Below are 26,592 nucleotides of genomic sequence, written 5' to 3'. Positions count from 1 at the left end.
ATATTTTTATTGCAATAAACATTCCATGAGAATTACCTGTTTTTGTCATGCGTCTTTATCATGTACCTAACAAACTAACTAACAGACATGGATTATTTAACACGGCCATGCCAGTGCCCTTTACTAAGTCCAAGTGTAAAAGCCATTGGCTGCAGAAATATCATTTCAGTACTTTCTGCTTTATCAACTAACTTTACACTATAAGACTTATTGTGCAGGAGCATAATAAGCCTTAATAAGATTCATTTCGATGTTTTGCTATTGTGAACAAAGAATTTGCCTTGATGTAACATTACATTACAATAAATGTTATCTAGTCTGTTTTTTTTATCTATCATACTAAATACGATTTTATCTTCAGTGGGAGAAACTGAAAACAGCGGCCCTAGTTAAGTGTATATCACTCCGCATCCAGTTGCGTATGCGTCCTCCAAAAAACAATAGTCCACGTAATGACAATAAACACTCCATTTACCAATTATAAGTGGAAAACAACCCGCTATTTTTTGTAAAGTTAATAAAATATTTTATACCGAATAATATATCCATGTTTTGTAGCACGACGACCCATATTTAAACAAAAATAATAAATTAGATCCGGTTGCAAGGACAGGAAGCAAGGAGAATCTCATGGCGCCCGACTAGAAAGAAGTAACAATTATCGGTTGCTTATTTCTGTTCGATTCAGCGCGTCTTTACGAATGAATACCTTTCTACTCGACATTACAAGGTAAGATAAAAATGTAGAGATTCTAGAGCAGCAGACGGAAAATGTTTTCATTTTCTTCAGGGAGAGCATTTGGCCGATCTGCCGCGGCTGAGGCCCTCGAGGTCCCCAGTAGAGCTCTCAGAATGCCTGAATGGAAAAGGAGGCTGTCTGCTGTAAAATGGCGACGCCGAGCAGGCAGGATGAAGGGCAGCTAGGCCCACTGCTAGTTAATGGCTAAAGCCAACGGTCACGTTGTGTTAGACGCTGCTCAGTCTAATATGTTGACTTGGTGATATCAATACATGTTTGATATTATAAAGCACAATTCCCACCCAATCACTGAAAACACGGTTGTTGTGTGAATATAAGTATCTCATCTTTGATTTACAGGCTGTAAACTAAAATGCGGAGCTAACAACATCGCTAGTTAGCTATTGAGAAGCTAACGTTAGCTGTTTAGGTATGACGACAGGTCAATTTAACATACACCATCTTTTTAAATAATTTGAATTTATATTTTGGGCTGAAGTTATTTCGCTATTTTAGTTTTGCATCAGGGTGTAATCTGCTTATCCGAAGAGTTGATCAAAGTATATAAGAGCTGGATGTGACGACCTTGGGTGGAAACAGCCCACGTCGACGTAAGAAAACGCTTTTAGACTTTGTCTAAGGGTAGAACTCCTCCAGCTTTTGGTCTTAAGTTTTCTGAAAAAAGCTCACTTTCTCCACAGTTTTGTCCAAGTGATGGATAATCTAAGTCGTTTATGAAATACAGGCAGAAAAATAAAAGTGTGTAAAATAATCAGAAGCAAAACACCTAAACTCAAACATCGAGAGAAAAGTTGGAGGGGGGGGGGCACAATTACAGTTGAGTTTATTCACATACATCAGATGTAGCTGAGTTAAAGTATGAAGTTCACAATTTGACAAGTCCTGTTTAAGTGGCTAAAGTTAAATAATACTACTGCACATAGTAAATATGTTGGGGGTTTTTTACCTTCCACCTCTGGTTGGTAACACTGAAGTCATCCTTTTGAAATGTTTCCATTTGGTACAATATTTTACAATCGAACAAATTCAACAGCCTATTAACCCGATGCACAGATATTTTAGGGGGTTGGTTGTTCATTTCATTGTTGTCATAACCAACCATAAAGTCATTTTCATGATCTCTTGATACATTTCCCAACAATTTACATAATCACTTCATTAGTTGAGATGGATAAACAAACTACCGTACTTGTGTTTTGTCAACAGATGAACTGTAGGCTCTATTACAGATCTCAGTTTGCTCCAACCCTCACCACTTCACTAATGTGTCTAACAACTCTGTCCTACAGCAAAGTTATCAAGGAACATTTATGTTTTCTTCATAAACTATTTACAAATGTATCAACAGTGAACCTCTTTCCAGATGTATGTTTAAACACCGTAGCAGAGTAACAAGAAGCATGGGGAATGGAAAACGTAACATACTCGTGAAGATTTACGTTTAGACAATCAGATTTCTCCGTCAAAGATTTAAACTCATTTTTTAAATGTTTGTGTATTTATATGTAATCTCCATGTGAGGTCATATATTGTTATTGAATGGTGTATATTTTACACAGAATAGCTGTAAACTCTCACTACATCAGTTTAGTGTTTTGTATTGAAACTGTTCAATTGCATTGGCCCTATTTAATATGAATCAATTCACATAGATAGTGGTTGTGTTCATCTGTCTGGTTACTTTAAAAAATGTAGCGTATCCTTTAAAGATGCATCTTAACATTTGTTCTGTTGTGTTGACAGTTATGGACTCTGAAGAGAACGAGGTGGAGAGCAGCAGCGATGCAGGTCCGTCAGGCATGGAGGAGCCGTCTGAAAGCGGTATGGGTATGGAGTCATCAGAGGCCATGTCTGCAGACAGCAGTGATGCTGCTGCCTCTCATACACAGGCCCCAGAGTCTGACTGCCATGTGGGACAGAGCTCAGAAGGACTTGTGGTAAGCTTTTTGACTTGGAAAACAGAAGTCATCCGAAAGCTTTTTATGTCACCATCCGATTCTTGCTTGTTTCTACCAAGGTGTTCATCCCAGAGACCAGCTCCAGTACGGATGTCAGAGTTTCATCAGTCCACCTCCCGGACTCCTCCTCAGTGGCCCAGTCCACCAGCGTGTCCAGTGTCTCCACAGTGACTCAGTCAGTGCTGGTGTCGGAGTCAGCCCAAGTGCTGGTCCACTCCAGTGCTGTGTCTGAGGGAGCCATGATGGTTTCGGACTCGACTGCTTCTACCTCGTCAGACCTGGGTTCTGCCATTGATAAGATCATAGAGTCCACCATCGGCCCTGACATCATGAATGGTAATGGCTTCAAGGTTTTCTTAATGTAATTACTTTGCAATGAAAAAGCAGATATCTGATCCCGTCTATTGTTCCTCTGTTAGGTTGCATAGCTGTGACCAGTGCAGAGGATGGAGGTGCAGAAACAACCCAGTATCTGATATTACAAGGACCAGATGACGGTAAGCGTGGACAGTAACCCGCCCAGTCTGGTGGAAAGCTACTCAGACTGTTTCTGTGTTGAGAGAGGAAACGATGAACCTTTCCTTGTCAACTTTTTTTTGAACAAACGTTTTATTTAATTGTAGAGTTAGCTCATATTAATAGATGATTGCATCTACATTAATTTGTCTGTAAAAGGTGCTCCTATGGTAGCTCAGATGTCATCTTCGGCCCTCTCTGATCGTATAGCCATAGAAGCTCTCACAGAAGGCCCCACATCCACATGTCTGGACCAGGGAGACCTTCAGGGCAACCTTGAACCGGACCAGCCAGACGATCAGCCCGGTCACTCAGGGTACCCAGAAGAGAGCAGCAGTCAGCCTGACCAGCCCCAGCACTCCCATCCTTCCCAGTACCTCCCAGACGGTCCAGACCAGACTGGGGAGTCTTCATCTTCCTATGTGGAGTGCTCGAGTGAGGAACCTGACCAGACTCGCTCTCAGTCGGGTTTCCCAGACTACAGCGGCGACAACAGTGACCAGGACCTGCCTGGATATGTGGAATGCAGTGGGGCGGACTCAAACCCCATCAGTCGGGGACACTATGTTGTGGAGTGCAGCGCTGGTTATCTGGAGTGTACGGTGGACGACGGAGAGCGGCCACATCATTCACGAAGTTACATAGACAGCAGCGCAGATCACCGGGCCCAGACAAGTCGACAGTATGGGGCCGAGTACGGAGCAGGTTGTGTTGCAGCCGCAGACTCTGAGCAACCGGGCTGTTCTCAGTATGGAGCGAGAGACGACGATGAAGACGACGAGCAGAACCAGGATCCGGATCAGCCGCAGCACTCGCAGCAGCAGCCCCAACACTCGTGTTACCTGGAGAGCAGCAACGGCCCAGAGGCCTCTCTCTACAATGACGACAGCTCGTCTTCAGACCTCCCTCTGGCAGACACGGCAGGTTCAGGTGGGCTTCCCGAGGCACTGGAGTGCAGCGAGAGCCAGTCGGGGCCCTTCATCAGCAGCAGCGGGACTTACACCTCTAATGCAGAGCCCGGGCTGGCCCAACAGTGTTCACCCCGCCAAGAGGAGCCCCAAGGCTCCCAGGGGCCTCAAGATGAGTCTGGGATGGTCGGGGAGATGGACACTTTGGAAGAAGGTTCAGGAGAGAGGGCGCCAAACCTGGCTGAGTTGGAAGAGATGATGGAAGTTGTGATTGTGCAGCAGTTCAAGTGTAAAATGTGTCCGTACAAGAGCGCTTCCAAAGACACGCTTATCAACCACATGAGAGACAAACACTTCAAACAAGCAGGTGAGCAGGACCCTCGATGTATCACAAGGGCTAATTACACTGACTGTGATTTTAAAGACTTCTTACCTTTTTCTTTTTTTTTTTGTGCTTAATATCTGGTTCACAGGGGAGATGCCAAAGAAGCGTAAACGCGGACGACCTCCAAAGAGTGAGACGTTGGCCCGTCGCAATGCAGAGAGGAAGGAAGCTGAAGAGAAGAGGGCAGCGAAGGCGACGGCTGCCGAGCCACAACAAGCAGAACAAGAGGAGGACGATATCGTTGATGCTGGTGCCATTGATGATCCTGAAGGTCAGGGAGGAGGAACACTCGTGAATAATCATACCGACTAAGGGAATCTGTCAAAGTATGGCAATCATATTCAGTTATTCCTTTCTTTGTGTATCCACAGAGGATAGTGATTACAACCCAGCAGATGAGGAGAACAACGGAAGGCCGCCTGTCACTCAGAAGAAACCTCCTCCCATCTCTTCCTCCACTCAAGGTCGTCCTCGACGTAAGGTCGGACGTCCAAGGAAGTACAGCCTTTTAGGGGAAAGCTACAGTGGCAAAGGTGGGCACTGCCAAGTCACAGAAATACTGCCGACATCACAAGCCCTGACAACGCCTCAGGCTCCTGCGCTTCATTCTTCTCTCCTAACACGTTTGTTTCAGAAGCAGAGAGTATCGCGAAAAAGCCCAGAGTCAGCACAGATGCCGGTGCGTCTGAAGAAGCAAGTTCTTCCGGGTTAAACAACGACCCCGCCACAGTGACCGATGGCGACCCAGCTGAGGCAGCAATAAGCCAATCAGACTCGGAGAACAAAGACCCTTCGTCCAACTCCCAGCCAGAGGAGGAGTTCTTCCCGAGGAAACGTGGCCGACCATCCAAACGTTTTCTTCGCAAGAAATATAAGAAGTATTTAAATCGAAAGTACGTATGATGCATGTGACGTTGTTTGAAAAGAAAATAGTATTGCACAAACCTTCACCACATGCCCGTTGCCCTCCTCTCTACTTTGTCTTTCAGTCGTTACTATAAATCCCTCAAACCGCTCCTGAGACCTCACAACTGCTGGATCTGCGGCTCTCGCTTCCTCACTCAAGAAGACCTGCGCTTTCACGTAGACTCTCACGAAGGCAACGACCCCGAGCTCTTCAAGTGCCTCCAGTGTAACTATCGCTGCAAGCGCTGGTCCTCGCTCAAGGTCCGATGCGTTACAACAGGTTACGGCGTTCATGTTGGCCTCCGTCTGTGTTCGCGTTGACCCAACGTCCTCAACGTCTCTCGTGCTGTTTTGCAGGAACACATGTTCAATCACGAGGGCACCAAGCCATTTAAATGTGAGGAGTGTGATTACTCAAGTGTCTACAAGAAAGATGTCATTCGTCACTCAGCCGTCCACAACAAAGACAAGTAAGATACCCAAGAGCATAACTTAAATAAAAAACATTATAAACATTTCAATAAGGAACCCTTTGACAGGTTTTTAAACATTTGAATGATTTTATTCTTTTTTCATTCTGCAGGAAAAGAAAAACAGAGACGGTGAGACATCTTTGAATGATAGCTAAATGTTTATTTCTATGTTAACGGAATGATATTCATTATGATGAAATGCATTTATAAATATTGTAGCAAAGTTACTCTTGTCTCTCTTTGGATAATTGGTTGCTGTAGTTCAGGCCTCTCACTGGCTTTATGCCTCATTTAACTTTTTCTTGCAGGTACCGAAAGTGTCCGAGTTCCTGTGCCCCGTGTGTCACAGGGTTTACCCCATGCAGAAGAGACTGACCCAGCATATGAAGACCCACAGCTCAGAGAAACCACACATGTGTGATAAGGTCAGATAACAATGATCGTACCCTTTAGGGATCTCATTGTTAAGAAATGATTTATTATGAAACCAATGACTTTGAGAAGTTCGCAAATATGTGATGGCTTTATGTCTCTTTTAGTATACACATTTAACAGAGCACTTTGTGGTGTAATATTAATTTGCATGACACTAAAAACAAAAAAAAGAATCATGAAAATGACACCAAATGTTTCTTTTCAAAACCTGGAAGTTCTGTAGAGCTCCTCCTGAATGTACCCTTCCTTCTGTCTTCGCAGTGTGGCAAATCCTTCAAGAAGCGGTACACATTCAAGATGCATCTACTGACCCACATCATGACCCTGGGAGACAGCAAGTCAGTGTTAATCATTTATTCCACCTCTTTTTAATTGATTAGTCTATATTTCAAAAACAAGGGCCTATCTGAATATGGACTGAAACACACAGACGTTAATCATTTAGTTTGTTGTTATAGTAAAGACGAGATAAGAGAATCTTTATTGACGCTCCATTAGGGGAAAATTCAGTTTTTTTTAGTTGACATCACAACAAATAACTCTTGGAATGTACGTTCTGACAGGTTCAAGTGTGAATTCTGCGATTACACGTGTGACAACAAGAAGTTGCTGCTCAACCATCAGCTGTCGCACACCAACGACCGACCCTTCAAGTGTGACTACTGTAAATACTCCACCTCCAAAGAGGAGTTCTTGGTCTCCCACCTGGCCATTAAACACACAGGTGTCCTTCAGTGTATTCAATATGAGCATGCTGTTATATTCACCTGATGACGCGACTAACTAAACGTCTCTTTAGGAGAGAAGCCTTTCTCCTGCGATATGTGTCACTTCACGACCAAGCACAGGAAGAACCTGCGTCTACACGTGCAGTGTCGCCACCCTGAGGCGTTTGAGGAGTGGTCAGTGTCTCACCCTGAGGAGCCTATCAGGAGACGGCGCAGGCCCTTTTTCACCCTGCAGCAGATAGAGGACTTTAAACAACAACAGCATGATGACAAACAAGGCTTACAGAACACTATTGTGAGTCTTTAAGTAAATCCCAGTGGGTTTATCTCTTTTGGCTTCAGGAGATGTAATAGATTTCCCCCCCCCCTCCCTTATTAGGTTGCTGTGGATTCTGCAACGCTTCAAGCCATGCAGGGTATCGAAAACGCATCAGTGTCCCAGGATGCAATGGGAAACACTACCATCATCTACGAACAGCGTCAGTCCTCTTATCATTTCTGAAATATGTTCAATATTTTAAGTGATGTATGTCACTGTTGACAGTAGACTTTCCTTTATGCACTCCTCAGCTGAATCCAGTGATCTCTCCGCCCAGAACGCGCTTGATCTTCTTTTGAATATGAGCAATGCTCGGGAACTGGTTGGAAACGGCTTACAGGTTTGTTTAAAAAACGTCGCTTTACACGGCCATTGATGCGCAGCAAGCTGGCAATTTGAATACAAGACGAAAAAAAGTGTGTAACGTCAATGGATTTCCAGGTGGCAGTGCTGAAGTCTGAAGGCAAAGCTCTGGAAAAGGGAACATGGAGCACAGTCACTGCAGCACCAGGCCAGACCCAAAAGGTTGTGACCTTCCATGTGTCTGAGGATGGAGAGACGGTGCTGCAAGAGGCCTATGAGGCGGCCACCTCTGAAACAGGAGAGCTCACCCAGATCGCCATAGAAGCTTATGAAGGTGGAGGAGAGTTTAGTGTGGTGGAACAGGCTGTTGAAGAGAATCAGAGCCCTGAATACAGGTAAAGATACACACAGTCTGGTTCATTTCTATGATGAGAAGAGACACTTTTTTTTTTTGGCAGTTTTGACTTTATTTATAATGGTATTAAATTACTTATTGTTTTGTTGTTGTTGTTTTTACCTGTCACCAAAATCTCTAATGTCTTTCCAGTAATGGTGAGAGCAGTCCCTCTCAGGCTGCAGAAGTCTCTGGTTCAGAGAGCATAAAAAGCGACAAGTTCTACCTTTCTTCAGCCCTGCCTGATGGTGTTTTACAACAAGTGGAGGTAACGGTGACAGTAACTGTAACAGGGTTTTTTTTTAGAATGATATAGATTTAAAGATCTGTCAGCTCAGAGTGTTTAATCCTCCTCTATGACTTTCCACCCCCAGCTGAGCAGTGAAGCTCCAGCCTCGCCCTCTGCTGTAAGCTCTCCTGGTCTCAGCACTAAGAGGTTTTCTTGTCGAATCTGCATGGAGTCTTTCCACGGGCGCTCAGACATGGAGAACCACAAGAGGGCGCACTTGGATCCCAACACCTTCAAGTGTCCCGATTGTGACTTCACCTCCAGCTCCTGGTCTGAGGTTAAGGTGGGTTGATAATTTGTGCACTAATCTGTTTTCATTTTAATTCCCCAAATAAATCATTAATCATTCTAAAGTTATGAGCTGCCACAAATTGACCCCAGATTTTTTAAATGATGTATGTAAGAGCTCACCAATTAGAGACAATTATCCACATTTCCTCCCTGTTATTTCTTAGTCTTGTTTTTTTCCCCTAAAGCCTATCTTTTGACTTTGGTTATTTTTAAATGTAGTTTATACATGATATATATATATATATATTTTTTTTTAGACTCACATGGGACAACATTCCTATCTGCGGCCTCACAAGTGTCCAAACTGTAGCTTTGCCTCTAAGAACAAGAAAGATCTGCGCAGACACATGATGACCCACACGAATGAGAAGCCATTTTCTTGTAAACTTTGTGGACAAAGGTAAGACGTGACTAACTGTCACTCAGAAAACGTCACGCAACTTATCTGCACACACAAGACTGCAAAGTGGGAACAAATAACGGTCAGTATTGATTTTATTTTTAACCCAACATCTCAGGTTTAATCGTAACGGCCATCTGAAGTTTCACATGGAGCGTCTCCACAATCAGGATCATCCAACTCGCAAGGGCCGGACCCCTAATGCTCAGCAGACTATCATCGTTAACAGTGACGAGGAGGCGCTGGCCACACTACAGTGTAAGACACACACCAACAGACTTGCAGCAGATTGTAGTAAATATTGGTGTCATTCAGTGTGAATTAAAAAAAAATTATGTGTCTATCAGCCCTGCAGGGACATCAGACAGTGATCACTCCGGAGCGGTTACAGGCCCTGGGTCAGGATCACATCATCGTAGCTCAAGAACAGGCGCTATCAGATCAGGTACCTGTGTTTACACCCTACAGTATAGACTTCTAATTGAACAGAATAGTCTCAAAACCTTTTTTTGGATTAAAAAAAAAAAATTATGAGTCCTTTCTCTTTATGACTATATGTATTCATGTTTCCATGGAAAAGGAGGATGGCACATACATCCAGCAGATAACCACCATAGACGGACAAACAGTTCAACACCTGATGACAGGAGACAACCAGGTGACTGAGGTAATCCTGCACATTTTACCTCTACATGTTGCAGTGTACACAGCCAGGATTAAAAGTCAAAACAAATATTCAATTTCCTCTTTTTTTTCATCTTTGACAGTCATGTGGCGATATAAAATGGCAAAAAAATCCAACAACAGAGAAAGGATGACTCGCACTGATGAAGTGCTTTGAGATCATTGTCAGAATTTTGTCACAGAGCAGAACGAGTTTTAATGTTGAGTGTGTAATGTCAATGGTTCCACATTTCTGGAGCTTTATGGGCTTCATCTTATTTCTCTCATGTCCTGTTTCAGGTTCAGTATATCATCTCACAGGATGGAGTGCAGCACTTGATCCCTCAGGAGTATGTGGTTGTAGCTGATGGAAACCACATACAGGTCCGTGCCCTACCTGAAAAGACATTATGATGAATAGATGATACATTTAAAGGTATCTGGTTGTAACTGACTTTCTGATCCTCAGATGCCAGATGGGCAAATCATCCAGTATGAGAGTGAAGGAGCTTTTTTGTCTGAGCAACAGGTGAGGCAGATATTCATCATATAGACAGTCTTCAGTTACAGAATGACCATACCCTATATACAAATATAGACAGCACAGCCACGCCCCGAAAGTGAAGCCAAAAAAAAAATAAAGTTCAGCATAGCCTAGTGGTTATGTTAAGGCCCCATGTACAGAGGCTGTAGTTCTTCTGATTGCTGCATGTTGTAGCCCACTCTCTCCTGCCAACATGTCATGTCAATGTCTTATCAAAATGGCCCCAAAAGTATATACTCTACTACCAACAGATTGGTTAGGGTTAGTGGGTCGACCTGTATTATTACATACAGGTTAAATACATTTCCCTCAAACATCTGTCATTATAGTTCCTTCTTATCATAATGATTTATGTCCTAGTTTCCATTTTCAGAGAGCAGATGTTACATCATGATTGACAGCTTTGCTAATAAATAAGGCTCCTGAAACATCTTGGCCATGCTTTTTTGTTAAATATCTGCTTTGGGGAGCGGAAGGTAAACTCTGTAGTTCCACCAGCGAGACGCCCTCTGTGCGTGTCCTGGCTTAAATTGTCATCGTCAGCCAAATGTGGCACAGTCCGTCACCGGGTATTTTTTGCTTTATTTTTTGTACCAGGGGAGGAGATGGACTTGAGGAGACTTACTGTCCATATTTATATACACAGTAAATGGTTGTGGAAAAAAACCATGTGTTTCTGTCTTTTGTGTGTGTTCAGATTGCTGTAAGTCATGATGGTCACATCCAGTATTTACCTGTGAGCTCGGAGCAACAGGTCGTGCATGCTGAGGATCTGGAAGCTGTTGCCCACTCTGCGGTCACAGGTTGGCTCTCTTAGGGAACAGAGCATGTTTCATCCTCTCAGTACGACGTTAGAACGCTGACATTTAGCAAATTCTTTCCAATCGATGATTATTAATGTGCATATTGATAATATCAAAAGTACCATACGTGATTCTAGGTTTTTAAATGATCTTTTTGTTTTCGAGTACTTTGTGTTAATGTCACATTTGTCAGAGATGTCATGAGGGTTGTGGGGATTTTTAATTATAGACAACTAGTTAGTGTTTTGTATTACAGCATGCTGTTGCTATAGAGAGCAGGGGCGATTTTTAATATGTTGGAATACACATCTGAAGGTTAGCTGTCTAAAAGCATTAAATTAATTTCCTGACCAAATGTCATTTTGCTCTTTCATAAAATAGAGAGGTTGCTTAGTGCTGGCTAACTTTAAAGCAAAACCATTTTAGTTCACTCTTGAACTCACCATCTTGGGGGCTACTGTAGCTTTTTGAATTGGTAAATAAGGGGCTTTAACATATGAAACATTGTGTGGTTTAGTGGATGACTAGTTTAAGTGCCTTTCCCATCAATTATGAATGACTACAAGCTTTGTATTACCATAAACATGTCAAATCAGACTCATTGATTTTTCTCTTTGCAGCAGTAGCAGATGCAGCCATGGGGCAGACTCAGGCAGTCTACACTGAAGCTACACCTGAACAGCTGGAGCAGCTGCAACAACAAGGCATCCACTATGATGTCATTACCTTCACAGAGGACTAAAAAGCTTTCTGAGACTGCCTTGGTAAAAAGAAAAAAAAGAAAAACACTTTGAGCTGACAAGTACAAAAACCTCAACTTACTTATGCATTCAGCTGATCTCAAATATGTCCTCCTCCATTATTTAACCCGTGCAGGGGCAATGACACTGCTTAACGAAATCAAAGGATTTTGTAAATTCAAATGATTGCACCCATTGCTTCAGGAGCTGATCACTCTCAAGTCAGTTTAAGTAAGGTTAGTCTGTTTTGTCAATGATTATTATGATTCATGGTAATGTGCCTCAACTGCTTCCATTTGCAAGACAATGAAATCAATGGAAAATGTAAAGGCTTATATCATGTTACACATAGTCCAAATAAAGATGTTTTGTTTGAATGGGGTGAAATGAAAGGGAAGTCTTAATTCCTGATCTGTGATGACTTATGTTTATTGTATGAATGCCACAACATTGTATTTACTAAATAATGATCTGTACATATCTTTTGACTTTGTCATGTTCCATGATGGAGGATTTGTGTTGATTTGGTGACTAGGAAATGTTTAATAAGCTGAAAGCTGACACCAAATAAATCACTTTGTGTATCCTTTTGTATTTTATTATTTTTACTTGTCTACAGAGGAGCGACATCATTGTTATACAGTAAGCACAATTCAAGCAAAGCCAAAGTTGGCAGAGGAGAGTGCAGCTTTGTAATAAGTTATGTTACGTATTCATTATAATGTGCGAGTCACCATTCTATCAATCTTTTCTTTGCTACTCTCTTCTGCTCTTTAATTCATTTTGTCTATGGAAACATCTAACATTTTCATGAAGAGGTTTAACATGACATGAATGTTTTAATACTATACATACTATACTATAAGATGTTTGCAGCCACATGAGGGACTCCTCCATCTGTGCCAACCAAATGATGAAATGACAACTTCCTTCTTCCTGGAGGGAGGGACCTTGAATCCTCTATAAGAGCTGGAAACTAAAAAAAACAACTGAAAACAAACCTGTTGAGCATTCAAGATGAAGTTTATGCTTCTGTTGTTTTTTTCATTAGGTATGGTTAAAAATTGCCAGATTTGATAGTGTTCTGTTCTATTTCCTGTAATGATATTTGAATAACAAATGTTTATTTTCCAGAGATCCCTCATCTGAAAGGGCAGCAGAGGATTGAGGAGTTTGAACACTTTCTGCTCAGCTTCACCTATCCTTCATTTTACAACGGCTACGACAAGTCGTGCTGCAAACTGTATCCAGGAGGATGTTACAAGCTGCTGGACAGTGCAGGATATACCTGCGACTTACTGAAAGGAAGAGTAACGAAGACTGAGAAAAGTGGCTTGATAGAGTTTAAGATATCCAAAGTGCGGATTGTGGATGGAGGATTTTATAGATGTATTGTACTGGGAACTCAAAACCACATCTACAGAGATTACTATATTGAGATATCTGGTAAGAATAATGCTTTGTGCTGTGCATATAATATGCCATGTGTTATTAATGTCTAATGCAATTGCCTGTGGTGTGCACAATTTTGTTTGGTCAAATAATGCTTTACAAGGTCAAATGTTTACCTGCAAAATACTATTTAAGTGTAGGTTATTCTTAATAAATATAAATAAAATACACTGCAAGATAAAAACATAAATTGCAAAAGTTGAGTACAGCCATGAGCCTAAAAGCTAACTTGTTTTTTTTGTATTTTGCAGAGTCTTCAAGGCATCCCAACCAGTCTCATCCTTCAATGACAACAACAATTAAAGCACCAAACACCACCACAACACTTCAAGGATCCACTGGGCCGGCTCTGGCACAGGACCACAGTGACAGTCCCAGGTTGGCACTCTGCATATTCATTATGTTTTGCTCTCAGGCCAAAGTACTCTGTTTGACTGCAGTTTGTCTTTTTCATTCCAGAGTGGCCTGGAGTTTCAGCCTGTCTCTGGCTGTCATTGTGTCCATTACAGGAATGATTTTGATCACTTCAGTTGTTGCTGTAGTTTTCTGCAAGGTGAAGACGAAACAAACAGGTAAGCAGGTTCCTTAAATGCACAATCACAGAAATCCACATGTCCGTCAGTGATTTATGTTGCTTTGTGTACTATTGTTTTGACCCAAAGAGTTATTGCTTTCTTTGTAGACAAATATGGACACACTCAGTGTGAGTCACTGAAACAAGAGGCCTCAGTAAGTGCTAAAAAGGGAACATATGCTCTCTGTGATTCATCGTCATTTGTTTTTAAGTGTTTATTCTTGAAAACTTCCTCTGCAGCACTGTCTCTGCTTTGTCTTTTCAAGGACACGTGTGGCATCGTCTACACAACAGTGGACTTCAGGACTCACGAGAAACCAACAGAGGTGTTTACTAACCCCAGGACGCATGAAGCACAATCTAGAGCACCTCATTCCATCTGGAGGGCAGAGCAGGATGAGATGGTAGAATACTCCACACTAGCAGTCCAACATTGAAGTTAGTGTCTCATTTTAATGTGACATTCTTTGATGTCTCAAAGAGAACTTTGTTGATTTTAAACATACATTTGATATATTTAGGGTTAGTTCCTAATGGGATTAACAAAAGTCATTTTTAATGAAAAGATGGTCTTTGTTGCATTATGGGAAGTGTAGGATCCTGCAGTTTTGAAGCTTTAAAATCATCATTTAGTCTCTGTTGCTTCTATTCTAACAGCTTTTGCCTGTTGTGAGCCCTCTAACTTTATCACATTGCATTGTGTTGTTTTAAAAGTGAATAATGAACATAAAAAGAGATAAATGTGTAATTAAATCAATAAATACAACCATTATAATTGTGCTTTTGTATTTCTGTTTTATGCGGTCGGTTCTTTTTTTGGTCCTTTTAACCCTTTAGTTGTCAGATCCAGTCATCAGGTTATCTTTTGTTACATCCATGTTGGTTCTTATCAGTTTCTTCTCTATTACAACCTCAGAGGAAACCTGCCTCTGCTCCTCTGAGCCGCTCGATAATCTATTCTTGGTCTGTTCTTCTTTTGCACACAAAAAGCTGCTTGCAGTTCTTTTTGAAGCGTCTATAGAAGGTCAAGTTTCTTTTAAGAGCAGGTGAATGAACAGATCGAACCGATTCTTGTTCCTTTTAATTCAGTGAAAACCATAGTGCACCGTAAGCTGTGTTTTCAGAGTTTCTGCTGTATAATAAACTTTGTTGTTGTTATAGTCAGACTGACACAAGTACACAGAATGCTTACAGGTATCATCATTTGTTTGTCCTATCTGTTTAATACAAATGCATTATGTGTGCTTAATATATATGCAATAACCCCTTTTTGTGTGCCCTTTGTTTTGGTATTAAGTCAAAACCCTTCATTATTGATTACCAATCAGGTGTCTTTTCCAGTAACATTGGACTTCACTTAGACAGGGCATTGTGCAGAACTCCATAATTAAAACCAGGATACAGAGCGAGTCAGAGGCCATCACCAAGTACAACCAGTGTCCCTGTAAAAGTCAAGAGAAAATACATTTACCTTCCAAAAATGTTCATAATCGTGTTGAAAACGTTTCCACTGCAGCTGGAGCAATTGACCAAAGAGATGTAGGCAGATGCAGCTGAATTCATTCCAGCCACACATTTATGTATTTATTGATATTTAAATGTTTCCAGCTAAAGTAAGTGACCATACACTGCTTAGTTATTTTTATTTGAGAGCTTTGACGTCAGGGAATTAAATCTGTATTTACTCTTACTTCTGAAATGTGGAAAATTAACTTTAGATGGTGTGATGGTATGACTCAGCGCATCGTACTGGTTGGTTAAGGCTCCGCAGTTGATGTCACCATCAATGGAAATGCACTCAAGAGTTACAGCTGAAGGTGGACTATACTGAGCTTTGTGCAATTTGAGTTTGTTTAGGTTCTGTTCTTACCGTTCCATTCTGCCATCATTTGGAGATAGGGGTGATTTGTCTGCTGGCAGCACCTCTAAAGTCCAGCTCTCTATACCCTGTTTCTGTTGCTAAGAGAGCAAAACAAAACCTATGTTAAACATAGATTTAATGTCACAGGAAATGACACACAAACCCTCAGCCTACTTAGTCCACCGGTCCTTGCTTCATCATGTTTACAACAACAGGCTAGAGGTTGCCAGAGGTGATGGTATGGAAGGCCAATCCCATGCTGCTGACATGAAGGAGACTTCTGTCTGGCTTCCTGTAAATCCCTGGTTGGCCACAGAGATGTTCCCCACCTGGACACATAAGAAAGTTGACAGTCACAGTTCAACAGAGCACACATACACAACTGACTGAAGTGTAAATAGACCCTACATATTGTTTTCTCCTGTGGTTTTGGTTACCTCAACAATGTCACTGCCCAGATATTCTGTCATGCTGCAGATGCCAAACTAGTCTGGCCAAGACGGGTCAGCCTATTTCAAAGAAAAGGGCTGTCATAATATATTATACTTTAAAATCTGTGGCTTTTTCAAAAAAGATATAGAAACATTTTTGCTCAATTACTCTTTCTTGTACACTGTTACTTTTAAGGATATATAATTTTACAAGAACAACTTCAGTATTGCACCTGTTTATTATGAAATACTATACGAGTTGGATAATTGTATTGAAAATAGTCCACTTGTATGTTAAATTTCACATAATAAATGTCTATTTTGTAAATAAACGTACATCTGTAAGGCAATTGTAACAATTAAAGTTAAATTACTTTAAGATGAGTAAAGTAGCAATGAATTTAAGATAGGTACATCAAAATTATTCTTATACACCAATATTGAACCATATAGATAGTTACAATGGGTCGGCTGTGGCTCAGTGGAAATGTCGGTCATCTCTCAACCAGAAGTTGAGGGTTCTATCTAGCTCCTGCATCCACATGTCCGATTTGTCCTTGAGCAAGACATTTAACCCCAAGTTGCACCCACTGCTTTGTTGGTGGACTATGAATGTGTTAGCTAATGTAAAAAAACTACTTCTACCATCAGTGTGTGAATGGGTAGGTGTGATCTGCAGCCTAAAAGTGCTTTGAATTGTCAGAAGACTAGAAAAGTGCTTAACAAGCTCAAGCCCATTTACCATTTATGTTAAAACTGAAAGCTTTTTAACCACAAACAAAAATGACTAAAACTAAGTTACTGTGGACAGTAAGTGTCATTTTGACCTACCACAGAAGGGGACACACAGGTTTGGCTTGTGTCAAAGATGTGAAGGATTTGCATGCGTTTGAATAACTGTACATTTTAGCTGTGCAATAAGAGAAAACCATAAGAAGAGGTTACACAGGACAAACATCTGTATTCTTTTTCACTGCCTCTGAACCACCCTGATGGGGCTTGGACACTGGATTGTGTGGATGCTTCTAAAATCTTTTCTCCTGCAGGGCTTCCCCACAGTCTTTGCTTTTAATCAGGGGGTTCCTTCACACAGAAAACATGTCCAGCTTGTAAACTGCCTGTTCTACTTTAAAGGTGTGACATCTCAAATCAAGTTGACCTTCAACCGAGTCTTGCTGTAAAGATCAGAAGATGGCGAGAATGTCTTTCAACAATTCAGCCTTTTCAGGCTTAAATGTCACAGAAATGAAAAAAATGGTAGTTCTGACTTTATATAGAAAAAGCCATGAGGGAAGAAAGGACGGAACGCTTCTTCATGGTGTCGATCACGTCACCGTTACACACTTGTTGAAGCAGAGTCAACCAACAAGGACGTTTCCCCAAATGTCCAATCACAATGACAGTTTCATAACAACACATATAAAACCTATTTTTCTAATGATCAAATCTTTTTATTATCAAAGACCTATATTATAATATATTACTATTGTGTATCAATAATTTACAGAACACCATTCAAAAGTAATATAACATACCAGCATGTATCTCTTGTCGTTGATTTTCTTTTACATATAGCTTATATAAAAAGCCTTGTGTTCATTGATTCTTTTCTGATCCAAAGGCCGAATCATCAACTGTGTACATGACCACATAGATGTCCAATCAGCCCATTCATCATTCTTCAATTGTCCATGGAGATGGGTTCTCCTCCTTCCAATGCATGGCTATACATTTGTTGTGTGTAATAAGGACAGTTCTTCTATACATTTGAGTGGCATTTATAGAAGATGTGTCACCTCTGGCTCTGTGGGAATCGTTGAACCTGTGATGTAGTTAAGCACAATAAGTATAGAGGTTCAGAATAAGTTATGACACTCAGAACATGTGTATCAGTGTTCCTACACCTGTCTTACATCTTGGGCAGAACAAGCAGTCAGGCTTTTTTCTACTTAACCTTTCAGGAGAACAATACATTCTCTGGATGAGGTTGTATTGTGTAGTTTTGTGTGTAGTATCAAGCAAAATAAATACTGACAATGCCAAGACAAAGTGATTCCCATTTTTATTTTTGAAGTATGAATTCTAGGTTCACCTTCCGCTTGTGTTTCACTCTCAGCACGTCACATTCACGCTTCATACACTTGGTTTGAACTTACTTCCACAAACTACTGCATCATTTCATTCAATGAAATAGGTCATTACAAATTCCACTGCTCAAACAATAACAGTAGATACAGTTCTCCACAGAAAAAATGTCATTTCAAATTGTGCAAGTACTCTATGGCATATAAAGGCGTAGCAGTCAAAATGTAGACAGTAGTTATTGAGACGTAATGTAGAAAATCCAACTATTTGCCGGAAAATTGCTCCTGTTAATGTCATTTGTGTCACCCACTGATTATTTCCTTTTTTTTTTTTTTTCAAATCAAATCTTTCGTTCAGTCAAACCATGTACATTTGTAATGTTGCTGCAGAAAAAAATAGAGTTTGGTGTTCGCTGACTCTGACCTCTTTTTTTACATGCAGAACTTTGAAGAGTGTTGATATCTTAAACTCTGAATTAGAGCCTGAGAATGGATGATTAGTGGTGGTAGAAAGTAAGAGCCCAGCACATGACAGAGCAGAGCAAGAATGGATCAATGCAGCTTGAGATGTCTGCCTGAACTAGCTTTAGGTGTCCTTCCATATGTTTTATTATATGAGTTGTATTACCGTATTATTCAACTGTGTGGAATAGGGGTTAAGTCAAGAGTCTCACATAAAGCCAAGCTGGACAAAAGAATGTATATCGCTCATGACTCAGCCGCATGAAATAGAAAAGATATCTATAAAAAAAGGAACTGTCTGCGAGAGTAGAAAAAAGAACACACCGAACAATATTGACATCACAGCTATTTTAGCCCCTAATGTCAATGAAAAACTGCCTGAAATGTCTGTTAAGACGCTCATCTCAATTGCCCATTCGTTTATATCTGCAGTGGTCAAATATTTGATCCATGTCAGATGCCTTCAGAGGCCAACTCAGCATTCAAACACATGCAGTACAAACATCAATTACTTTCAGTAATTACACAAGGACAATACTGTTACTATACTTTTATTGACAAGGATATATATATACATGTATCTTTATAAATTAACCTAAAGTGCACATCGATAACCAGAACAGTATGTATATCAGTTCTTCGCAGAGAGCTTCATTGTTTTAATCAGAAAAAGTGTCTCGTGGCTCTTCTTCTTTTTTTTACAGTGTTGCCATTTTTTCTCTTTCTGTCCTTGATGTGAAGATCGACAGAATGTAAACTCTTGATTATAGTGCATATAGAGTACACAAATGAACCATACAGTCAACAGGTACATAATATGTGCTTTTTCTGCTGTGCTGCTCTTCAGCTGAATGATTAGCGTCTGTTAAAAGTCCAAGTTTTTGAAGTCGTCAGTACATCTATACTTGCTCTCAGCATACCTTGTGCACACCAAGTGAGGTAGACAGGGGCAGGTGTGATGTTGCCTCTTCCCAGAGTATGGCACCTGAAAGTGAGAAAATGGAGGAAGGGGGAGATAATCTGACAGTTTAATTAAATCCTTCATCATCTGACAAATCAAGTCTTAAAAGTCTGAATCCAAAGGCGGGATTGCTTTAACAGAACTAATTGTTCGCATCTCTAGAAAATCAAAGTGATATACAGCTTTGATTTGCCGATTCCCTGTGAAGAAGATCGATAGACTCTGCAGTTATCTGCAGCTTTTCTAAAGCTTCAGCCAAATCTGCCAGAGCTTGACATAATCTGGATTTCCTTTAACACAGAGAATGTGAGTGCACTGAAAAGGGAAAAAAGCAGGACTCTTTTAGGGTGTGTAAGAGAGCATGATGCAGTCAGATTAGTGACATCACATTTCTCATCACCTTGTGACTAAAAGGGTGACATTCATCTCCTTCTTCTCCTCTCGGGACGCACATCCTCAGACCCCTCAGCCACAGACTTACAGCACAGCAAAGACCAAAGCCACACTGCAGGTCTCTCTCACAGGCCTGCAGGATAGAGAGAGAGAGAGAGAGAGAGAGAGAGAGAGAGAGAGAGAGAGAGAGAGAGAGAGAGAGAGAGAGAGAGAAAGAGAGAGAGAGAAAGAGAGAGAGAGAGAGAAAGAGAGAGAGAGATGAAATAATTGAGGCAAACAGAAAAAGACAGACTTCTTCATATGACAGTTAATGTGTTTTATTCTTCTTCATGCAAATTGAAATCCCCTTTATATGTTTGTGCAGTCATCGTTGTTTCATCCATTGCCTGTCATCGTCCTAATTCATTTACAAATAAACATCAATCACTGAGATAATTTCCTTTTGTTTTTCCAGCGGAGGAGGATGTGGTCTCCTGTCAGTCAAGGCTAATCCAATTTGTGCAAATGATCTTGAAAAGTGTATCTGTGCTGTTTGCATGCGGTGTTGAAGTTTTTACATAGTGCACAACTTAATTAAAAGGCAAAGCCGCCAAATATCAAAAGTGCAGATACATTATCAAAAGTAAACTATAGCATCACAATCAGATTGTACATGTCGAGTTTGTAGCACCGGTGGCCACGATGATTGCCAATGGGTTCAGAGATTGGGGCTAAAACAATAAAGGAAGAACTTAATAGAAAGAACATGACTGAAAAATTGATTGGTGGATTGTTGAAGTCATTTGCCCCCAGACTGAATGTATTTGTCAAAAAACATAACCACGATGGATTAGGCTATTGTGACAATATTTTAAAGTTGCAGCCTTAATAAGCAAGTCATTTAAAGTGAGGTTAATTTACTTTAAAAAAAGAAGAAGAGGAGAAAATGACATATTTTATTAATCCTGCAAGGGGAAAGTTAATTTGACACTTTGATAATTTAACAGAAATTAGATTAGAAAACTGGTCAATCTGATAAACTGCAAAAACCAGACAGGACAAAGTCAGTGAAACAGAGTTAGAAACCTCACACTCACCCCTGTGATGACAGCTCCTCTGGAGCAGCTCAGAGACAGCAGAAGGAAGGACAGCAGCACCACCCTGCAGCTCATCACAGCAACAGGACAACTGGGCTCTTTCATCGGCTTGTAATGACGATCAACAGCTGTTAACGGTCTCTCCAGTACCACCATCAGCTCTGCAGTCACTCATGAAGGGATCCTGAACTGCTCAGATTGGGGATTCACACTCCCTCCCTCTCTTTATCCAACTCAGACCCCCACCCAACACCCCCCTCCTCCCTCCCCATGGCTAAGATCTCCCCACTCCCTCTCTGCCTGTCTCCTCAGGAGCTTCGTCATCTTATACTCATATGGATGATGCTGATCACTGCTTTACTTGTAGAGCTTTAGGGTTTGACAATTAATCCACTGTAGGAAAAGACACAACATTATTCAAGTGGTTTAAGTTCACAAAAAAGTAGATAAGCTGCTCAGCAATGAGTGATACACAGAAATGATCACAGCACCTTTATTTAAGAAACATTTGACAGGTGTCACAAAATGCAAAGTTATATGTCAACCTGAGGCAGACAGATCAAGACTATCCACACTAAGATAAAAAGACTAAAGTTGATTTTGTGTTTTCACATAAATACTCTGCACACATTGTATTGTTGTGGGAAAGTCATAACTTTTAGGTGTGTGGTGCATCTCGCATTATCACATTTTCAATCACTTTGTCCAATTACAATTTCATCTTCTCAAATTTGGAGTGACTCCATCTTTCCTATTGCACATTAAAAGACAGAATCACTTTTAGAAATCGGAATAGGAATAAAGTGATTTGAATATTTAAAAATGTGAAAAAATTAGGAAAAAAGTTAGAAATCTGTGATCATTTTGCCTTCAAACACAGGATGATGGTAAACTGGCTCTGGGTCAGATCTCTGTTTTGAGTTTGGCTCATTTAGAGGATAGCTGTTTGGCCACATGTAGCAAATATAGATATCCTCCTGTCACAAAAGATTAATATTGCTTGCATGTGTTTTGTGATGCACAGTAATGCAATTGTGTGTATGTGTGACAGGGGAAAAGATGCCAGGTGGATTTGTCATGTGTGCTGTAGATGAGTTTGCTTGCATAAACTTGCATCGGTGCATGTGTTTGCCTACGTGTGAGCTGGGACAGTGATGGGTAGCCAGTTGTCAACTGAAGCGTTCATGCTCTGATTTAAGTTGTAAGAAGAGATTTATGATAGAGAAAGAGGAGAGGATAAGATATGAGTATTACAGAAGAAAAGAGGGAGTATACTCCATGGATTAGTCAGCAGGACATTACCCCGCTGCCGAGCAGGTGATGGATTCCTCCTTTGCAGCGGCCACATAATTACATCCACTCATTTCTGCCCCATCAGCAGAAGCAGTGAAGCCTTGCTGTCCTGGGAGAGGCTGCAGAAATCATGCGGGAAGTGAGCCCAGGCGCTGGCCTCCAGCTAACTGTCCAAGATAACATATTAAGAAAAGTCATCACCAAAAAACAGACAGAAACAAATTTCCAACACAGTGGTGATTCTCTGTTGAGGCCCCAGGCAAAAATTTCACAGGGGCCTCTCCAACAAGTTATCATTATTACTAATAATGAAACAGTTACAAAAAAAATAGAAAATACACTTTCAAATTTCCAAAGTTGAATAAGACCATTTTGATAACAATGCAAGGTTAACTGGGTATAAAATGTTTACATTGCAATTAGCTAATTTACTGCCTTGCAGCCTGCTAGCTAAGTTAACATGTCATTTGTCCTCCAATAGGTTAGACTAGCAGCTTCAGTCTTTTACTATTACATTGTCATTAACTACTACACTGCCTAACTTTCTTTCTTTAGTCTCTCCCAGATGTTGTTTTTTCCTCTTGATTTTCGTTTATGGACATCCAATAACTTTGCGGTCAGCAAGACTAATTATGGTCAATAGGGCCCCCTTAGGAAGGTGACCTACAGCTGTGGTTTAAATCATGTCAGCCCTCAAGGGTCACACTTTGGCCTTGGGCCCCAAACAGTTGCCTGCTTTGCCTGTTGACATGCAACACCCTTGAAATCAGTTTATAAAAAATATCAATATTAATTTGTCCATGAGCAGAGAAGAATGGCACTATTTAACCTACATATAGTCAGAGTTTTATTTATTTATATATTATTTTTCTAGATTAATTTTTATTCCATGATATAGAAATAACTTTAGTCTGCTATAATGTCACGCAAAGGCGTGGGAAAAACTGACATCAGTGCCATAGGTGAAAATATAAATGTAAATGTATGCACCTATTCAAACATGCATACCAGTATCGCTTTTTAGATAAGACAGTAAATCTGATACCCTTCACGTTATTTCATTAATATAGCGATTTTCTCAAACTTCATGTAGTTTGGTCCTCACAGGAACCCTTAGTGCACGTGACGGACTCCTGACTCCACCCGGAAGTCTCAGACAAGCTGACAAACAAAACATAACAGCCTACAGAAAACTTTGATCGTGTTCGTTATTTATAGTTATTTATAATGGAGTCGACCCTCGAGCAGCATCTTGATGACACGTAAGTTATTACAGACACTATTTCGACGTGTGTTTCACATGTTGGCGTGTTTAAACAAGTCCTGTATCTCTGTGTTTGGCAGCATGAAAAATCCAGCAGTCGTCGGGGTGCTTTGTACGGATCAACAAGGACACAACCTGGGCTGTAAGATTGTATTTTCTTCTTTTAACGAAATGTTTCTCATGATAGATATGTAAAATGTTGCGTTTACTGTGGGCAGGGTGTGCCAGCGAGTTTAATAACTCAGGAGGAACTAAACTGGAAAACATGATAAACAAACAAACAGAAGGAGCACAGAGTAATAAAAACGTTTACATTATATATATATATATATATATATATATATATATATATATATATATATATATATATATACTCTCTTTGTCAGATGGTGTTGTCTATGTTGTTTCCAAAACACGATCCATCATCAGTCCAAAATATAATCATTAAACTCTCCTGATTCTTATAAACTGTACAAACTTACTCTTCTATGATAGTAAACTAAATAACTAGCGTTTTCGACATGTTTTTCAACAAAACAAGACATCACCATGGACTCTGAAAACTTGTGACTAATGTGATAAACTCTTGTTGGTAATGTGAGCACATGTGAATTAACCTTTGCACATGGCCACAGCTACTATTCCTGGGGTCAGCCACTTTGTTCAACAGATTACACTCAAATATTTCGTTCAGACATGAAACAATATGAACATTAACATCTAGACTCATCTGGTGAGCAGGTTTGTGAGCATAATGCACAGGGGCGAATGCAGGTTCAACGAAAAAAAAAAATATATATATATTTTAAAAAAGTAGGAACATTAAAATCAAAGAAACCTATAATCATTAGCTTCCCTAATATAACTTCCTACCCACAAATGCTTCAATTGAGCTCTTAGCAAAGTGCTCTTAGCATCAACAACTGGTAATACAATGTTGTAATTTGTAATAAAACTTGTAATACACAACAATCAACAACTTATATACTGGACTAAGTTGTGGTTCTATCACAAGCTGCAAATCGCATTGTTGCCTTGCACTTAAATGTATTAAGTGGTTCATTGTGATCAAACAAAAAACCAGGATTTCTCTGACATGCAGCTGTTCAGATCTGCTCTATGTACTGGTGTATTGTTAGATCAGTCTGTCCCTGATCTCTTTATACATTCTTTTCCAGTGATATTTTCATTTCTTCCACCACCAGGTCGCGGCTCCCTGTCTGATGAACACGGTGGTGTTGTGTCTGTTTTGGCCAAACAAGCTGCAGCTCTCAGCAAAGACCCCACAGACGCTCCGACTGTGTGTCTGGAGTCCGAGTCAGGGTGAGCTGAGCTCTCACACAACCTTTTTTTTTTTTTTTCTTCTTCTTCTTTTCTTTGCCTGACAAACTTTAATCCCCACTTCTCTTCTTCTCAACACATTTAAGAGGACTTCCTGTAGTGGTTTTGTTTAACACTCAGAAGGATTATTGCATAAAAACAGTTGAAACGGATCCAAAATCAAAGATTAAACATCCCCTCTCTTTTTCTTTTTTACCTCAGACTTTGTTCAAAGTTATAGCAAAGGTGGGCTTCTCTATTTGTAAGGCTTTGGTGCCACCTTGTGGACAGACATCTTATAGTTCTTCTGTGTCCTGACTTCTGCTCCTCTCAATACTTGTCAGAATAAGTTAATTAGTCATTTAAAATGTTCGACCTTGTTGTAGTTGAAAACACAATGTAAACTTCCACAGCTTTGCTTTCCAAGGAAGGGTTACAGGATTGTGTTTCACACAGTGTGAGTCGGATGAACAGGTCACGTATCAAAATTCTAAATGTAATGTCAAAGGCCCCAAACTGTCAGCTAATGAGCTGATAATTCTGTTCTGATTTCTACTCATCAAAGACTATAGAAATACGCACGTTAATGAAATACTAGTTTACACTTGTTACTTCTTCTAACTGTAAAGCCAACAGGATGACGATGCTCAGAAAAACTGTTAATCATTGCAGACAGAAGGAGGGCATTCTTAGGGAACTTGGTGTTTCTATAAAGTTTAAAGTATTGATCATTTTGTGCTACAACACCAAGCCCAACTGCATGGCATTAATAATATGGGAGGTAAAACAACAGACAGGTTGAGATAGTTTCAGTTTGTCTTATCCATCCTGTATGTTAGTTTGATCTTTTATCATCTGAATGTTTTTTTTCCTTCTGAGTTTGATGTTTGGTTTTTTTGTTTGTTTTTAGAAACATCCTGGTGAGGAGTCATGGGACCATCACAGTCGCCGTTCACAAGATAGCATCCTGAAGACAACGTGATCAAACCAGACGAGTTTTATTGTAAAGAAATGTTAACACAACTGTAAATCACACAATTTGAGCATTTTTGCCTGTTTCTTTGTATTCTGTATTTTCCATTTACTAGACTAAATATTCTTCTGAGGTGGATTTTCTTTCTTTTTATGTGAGAAAAAATAATATATTAAACCTTTCAGAAGTTGCCATGCTGCCATGTACAGACGCAGTATGCATGTGACTCCCAGCCATGTTACAGCATTGTGTGGGCACTTTGGTTTTACATTCATTTATTTCATCTTATGCAGTCATGCAGAGAGACACCTAATAAACTTTGACTTGACTTTTGGCTGATCTCTGTCGTGTTAAGTGTTCATTATTTTCTCCTCTGCTCTGTGTTTCGTGGTTAAATATTTCATTTTAGTTGGCAGCAGTGGAAAAAGTCACCAAGTGAATGGAAAAATATAGTTAATCATTAATTAAGCCAAATATGACACTCATATGTGATCATTTTTCACTCGTATATTTAAAGAGCATGATAGGGTCATTCTCTGAGTAAAGAGGTCCCCTCCACCGCGTGTCCTGCGATCAGCACGTGGTGTCCAGTCTGCGGTGAACATGAACATGAACAGAGCTGTGCGCCTCGGT

General features: G+C 40.4%; 4 protein-coding genes across 4 annotated transcripts; 3 read left to right on the top strand and 1 right to left on the bottom strand.

The window, feature by feature from the left end:
* Window positions 1–127: 127 nt before the first annotated feature.
* Window positions 128–12,399, top strand: LOC306834471 (zinc finger protein 335-like). The gene is made up of 28 exons (XM_079360382.1): window positions 128–730; window positions 2,504–2,697; window positions 2,778–3,054; window positions 3,138–3,215; window positions 3,394–4,509; window positions 4,616–4,798; window positions 4,899–5,060; window positions 5,162–5,420; window positions 5,517–5,694; window positions 5,791–5,903; window positions 6,017–6,035; window positions 6,215–6,331; window positions 6,603–6,679; window positions 6,905–7,065; window positions 7,141–7,364; window positions 7,449–7,548; window positions 7,640–7,728; window positions 7,830–8,086; window positions 8,239–8,353; window positions 8,460–8,657; window positions 8,923–9,065; window positions 9,184–9,323; window positions 9,413–9,510; window positions 9,646–9,732; window positions 10,029–10,112; window positions 10,198–10,257; window positions 10,970–11,075; window positions 11,696–12,399. The coding sequence occupies exons 2-28, from the start codon at window positions 2,506–2,508 to the stop codon at window positions 11,815–11,817; spliced, it is 4,755 nt and encodes a 1,584-aa protein (XP_079216508.1). The 5' UTR covers window positions 128–730; window positions 2,504–2,505; the 3' UTR covers window positions 11,818–12,399.
* A 138-nt stretch (window positions 12,400–12,537) lies between these two features.
* LOC306833794 (uncharacterized protein) lies at window positions 12,538–14,595 on the top strand. Its single transcript, XM_079359328.1, has 6 exons — window positions 12,538–12,866; window positions 12,950–13,261; window positions 13,519–13,645; window positions 13,727–13,839; window positions 13,950–13,996; window positions 14,108–14,595. The coding sequence occupies exons 1-6, from the start codon at window positions 12,833–12,835 to the stop codon at window positions 14,276–14,278; spliced, it is 804 nt and encodes a 267-aa protein (XP_079215454.1). The 5' UTR covers window positions 12,538–12,832; the 3' UTR covers window positions 14,279–14,595.
* A 4,860-nt stretch (window positions 14,596–19,455) lies between these two features.
* Window positions 19,456–21,234, bottom strand: prok1 (prokineticin 1). The gene is made up of 3 exons (XM_079360671.1): window positions 21,110–21,234; window positions 20,041–20,166; window positions 19,456–19,664 (listed from the first exon to the last, which is right to left on the bottom strand). Exons 1-3 carry the CDS (start codon window positions 21,212–21,214, stop codon window positions 19,545–19,547), a joined length of 351 nt encoding a protein of 116 aa, XP_079216797.1. The 5' UTR covers window positions 21,215–21,234; the 3' UTR covers window positions 19,456–19,544.
* A 2,276-nt stretch (window positions 21,235–23,510) lies between these two features.
* Window positions 23,511–26,298, top strand: lamtor5 (late endosomal/lysosomal adaptor, MAPK and MTOR activator 5). Its single transcript, XM_079360439.1, has 4 exons — window positions 23,511–23,664; window positions 23,747–23,808; window positions 24,872–24,989; window positions 25,897–26,298. The coding sequence occupies exons 1-4, from the start codon at window positions 23,630–23,632 to the stop codon at window positions 25,955–25,957; spliced, it is 276 nt and encodes a 91-aa protein (XP_079216565.1). The 5' UTR covers window positions 23,511–23,629; the 3' UTR covers window positions 25,958–26,298.
* The last annotated feature ends 294 nt before the right edge of the window (window positions 26,299–26,592 follow it).

This window comes from Symphodus melops (genome assembly GCF_947650265.1).
Source record: "Symphodus melops genome assembly, chromosome: 13".
In the NCBI taxonomy this organism is placed as follows: domain Eukaryota; kingdom Metazoa; phylum Chordata; class Actinopteri; order Labriformes; family Labridae; genus Symphodus; species Symphodus melops.
Note: the sequence above shows the minus strand (reverse complement) of the source record. Positions and strands in the feature narration are given on the sequence as shown.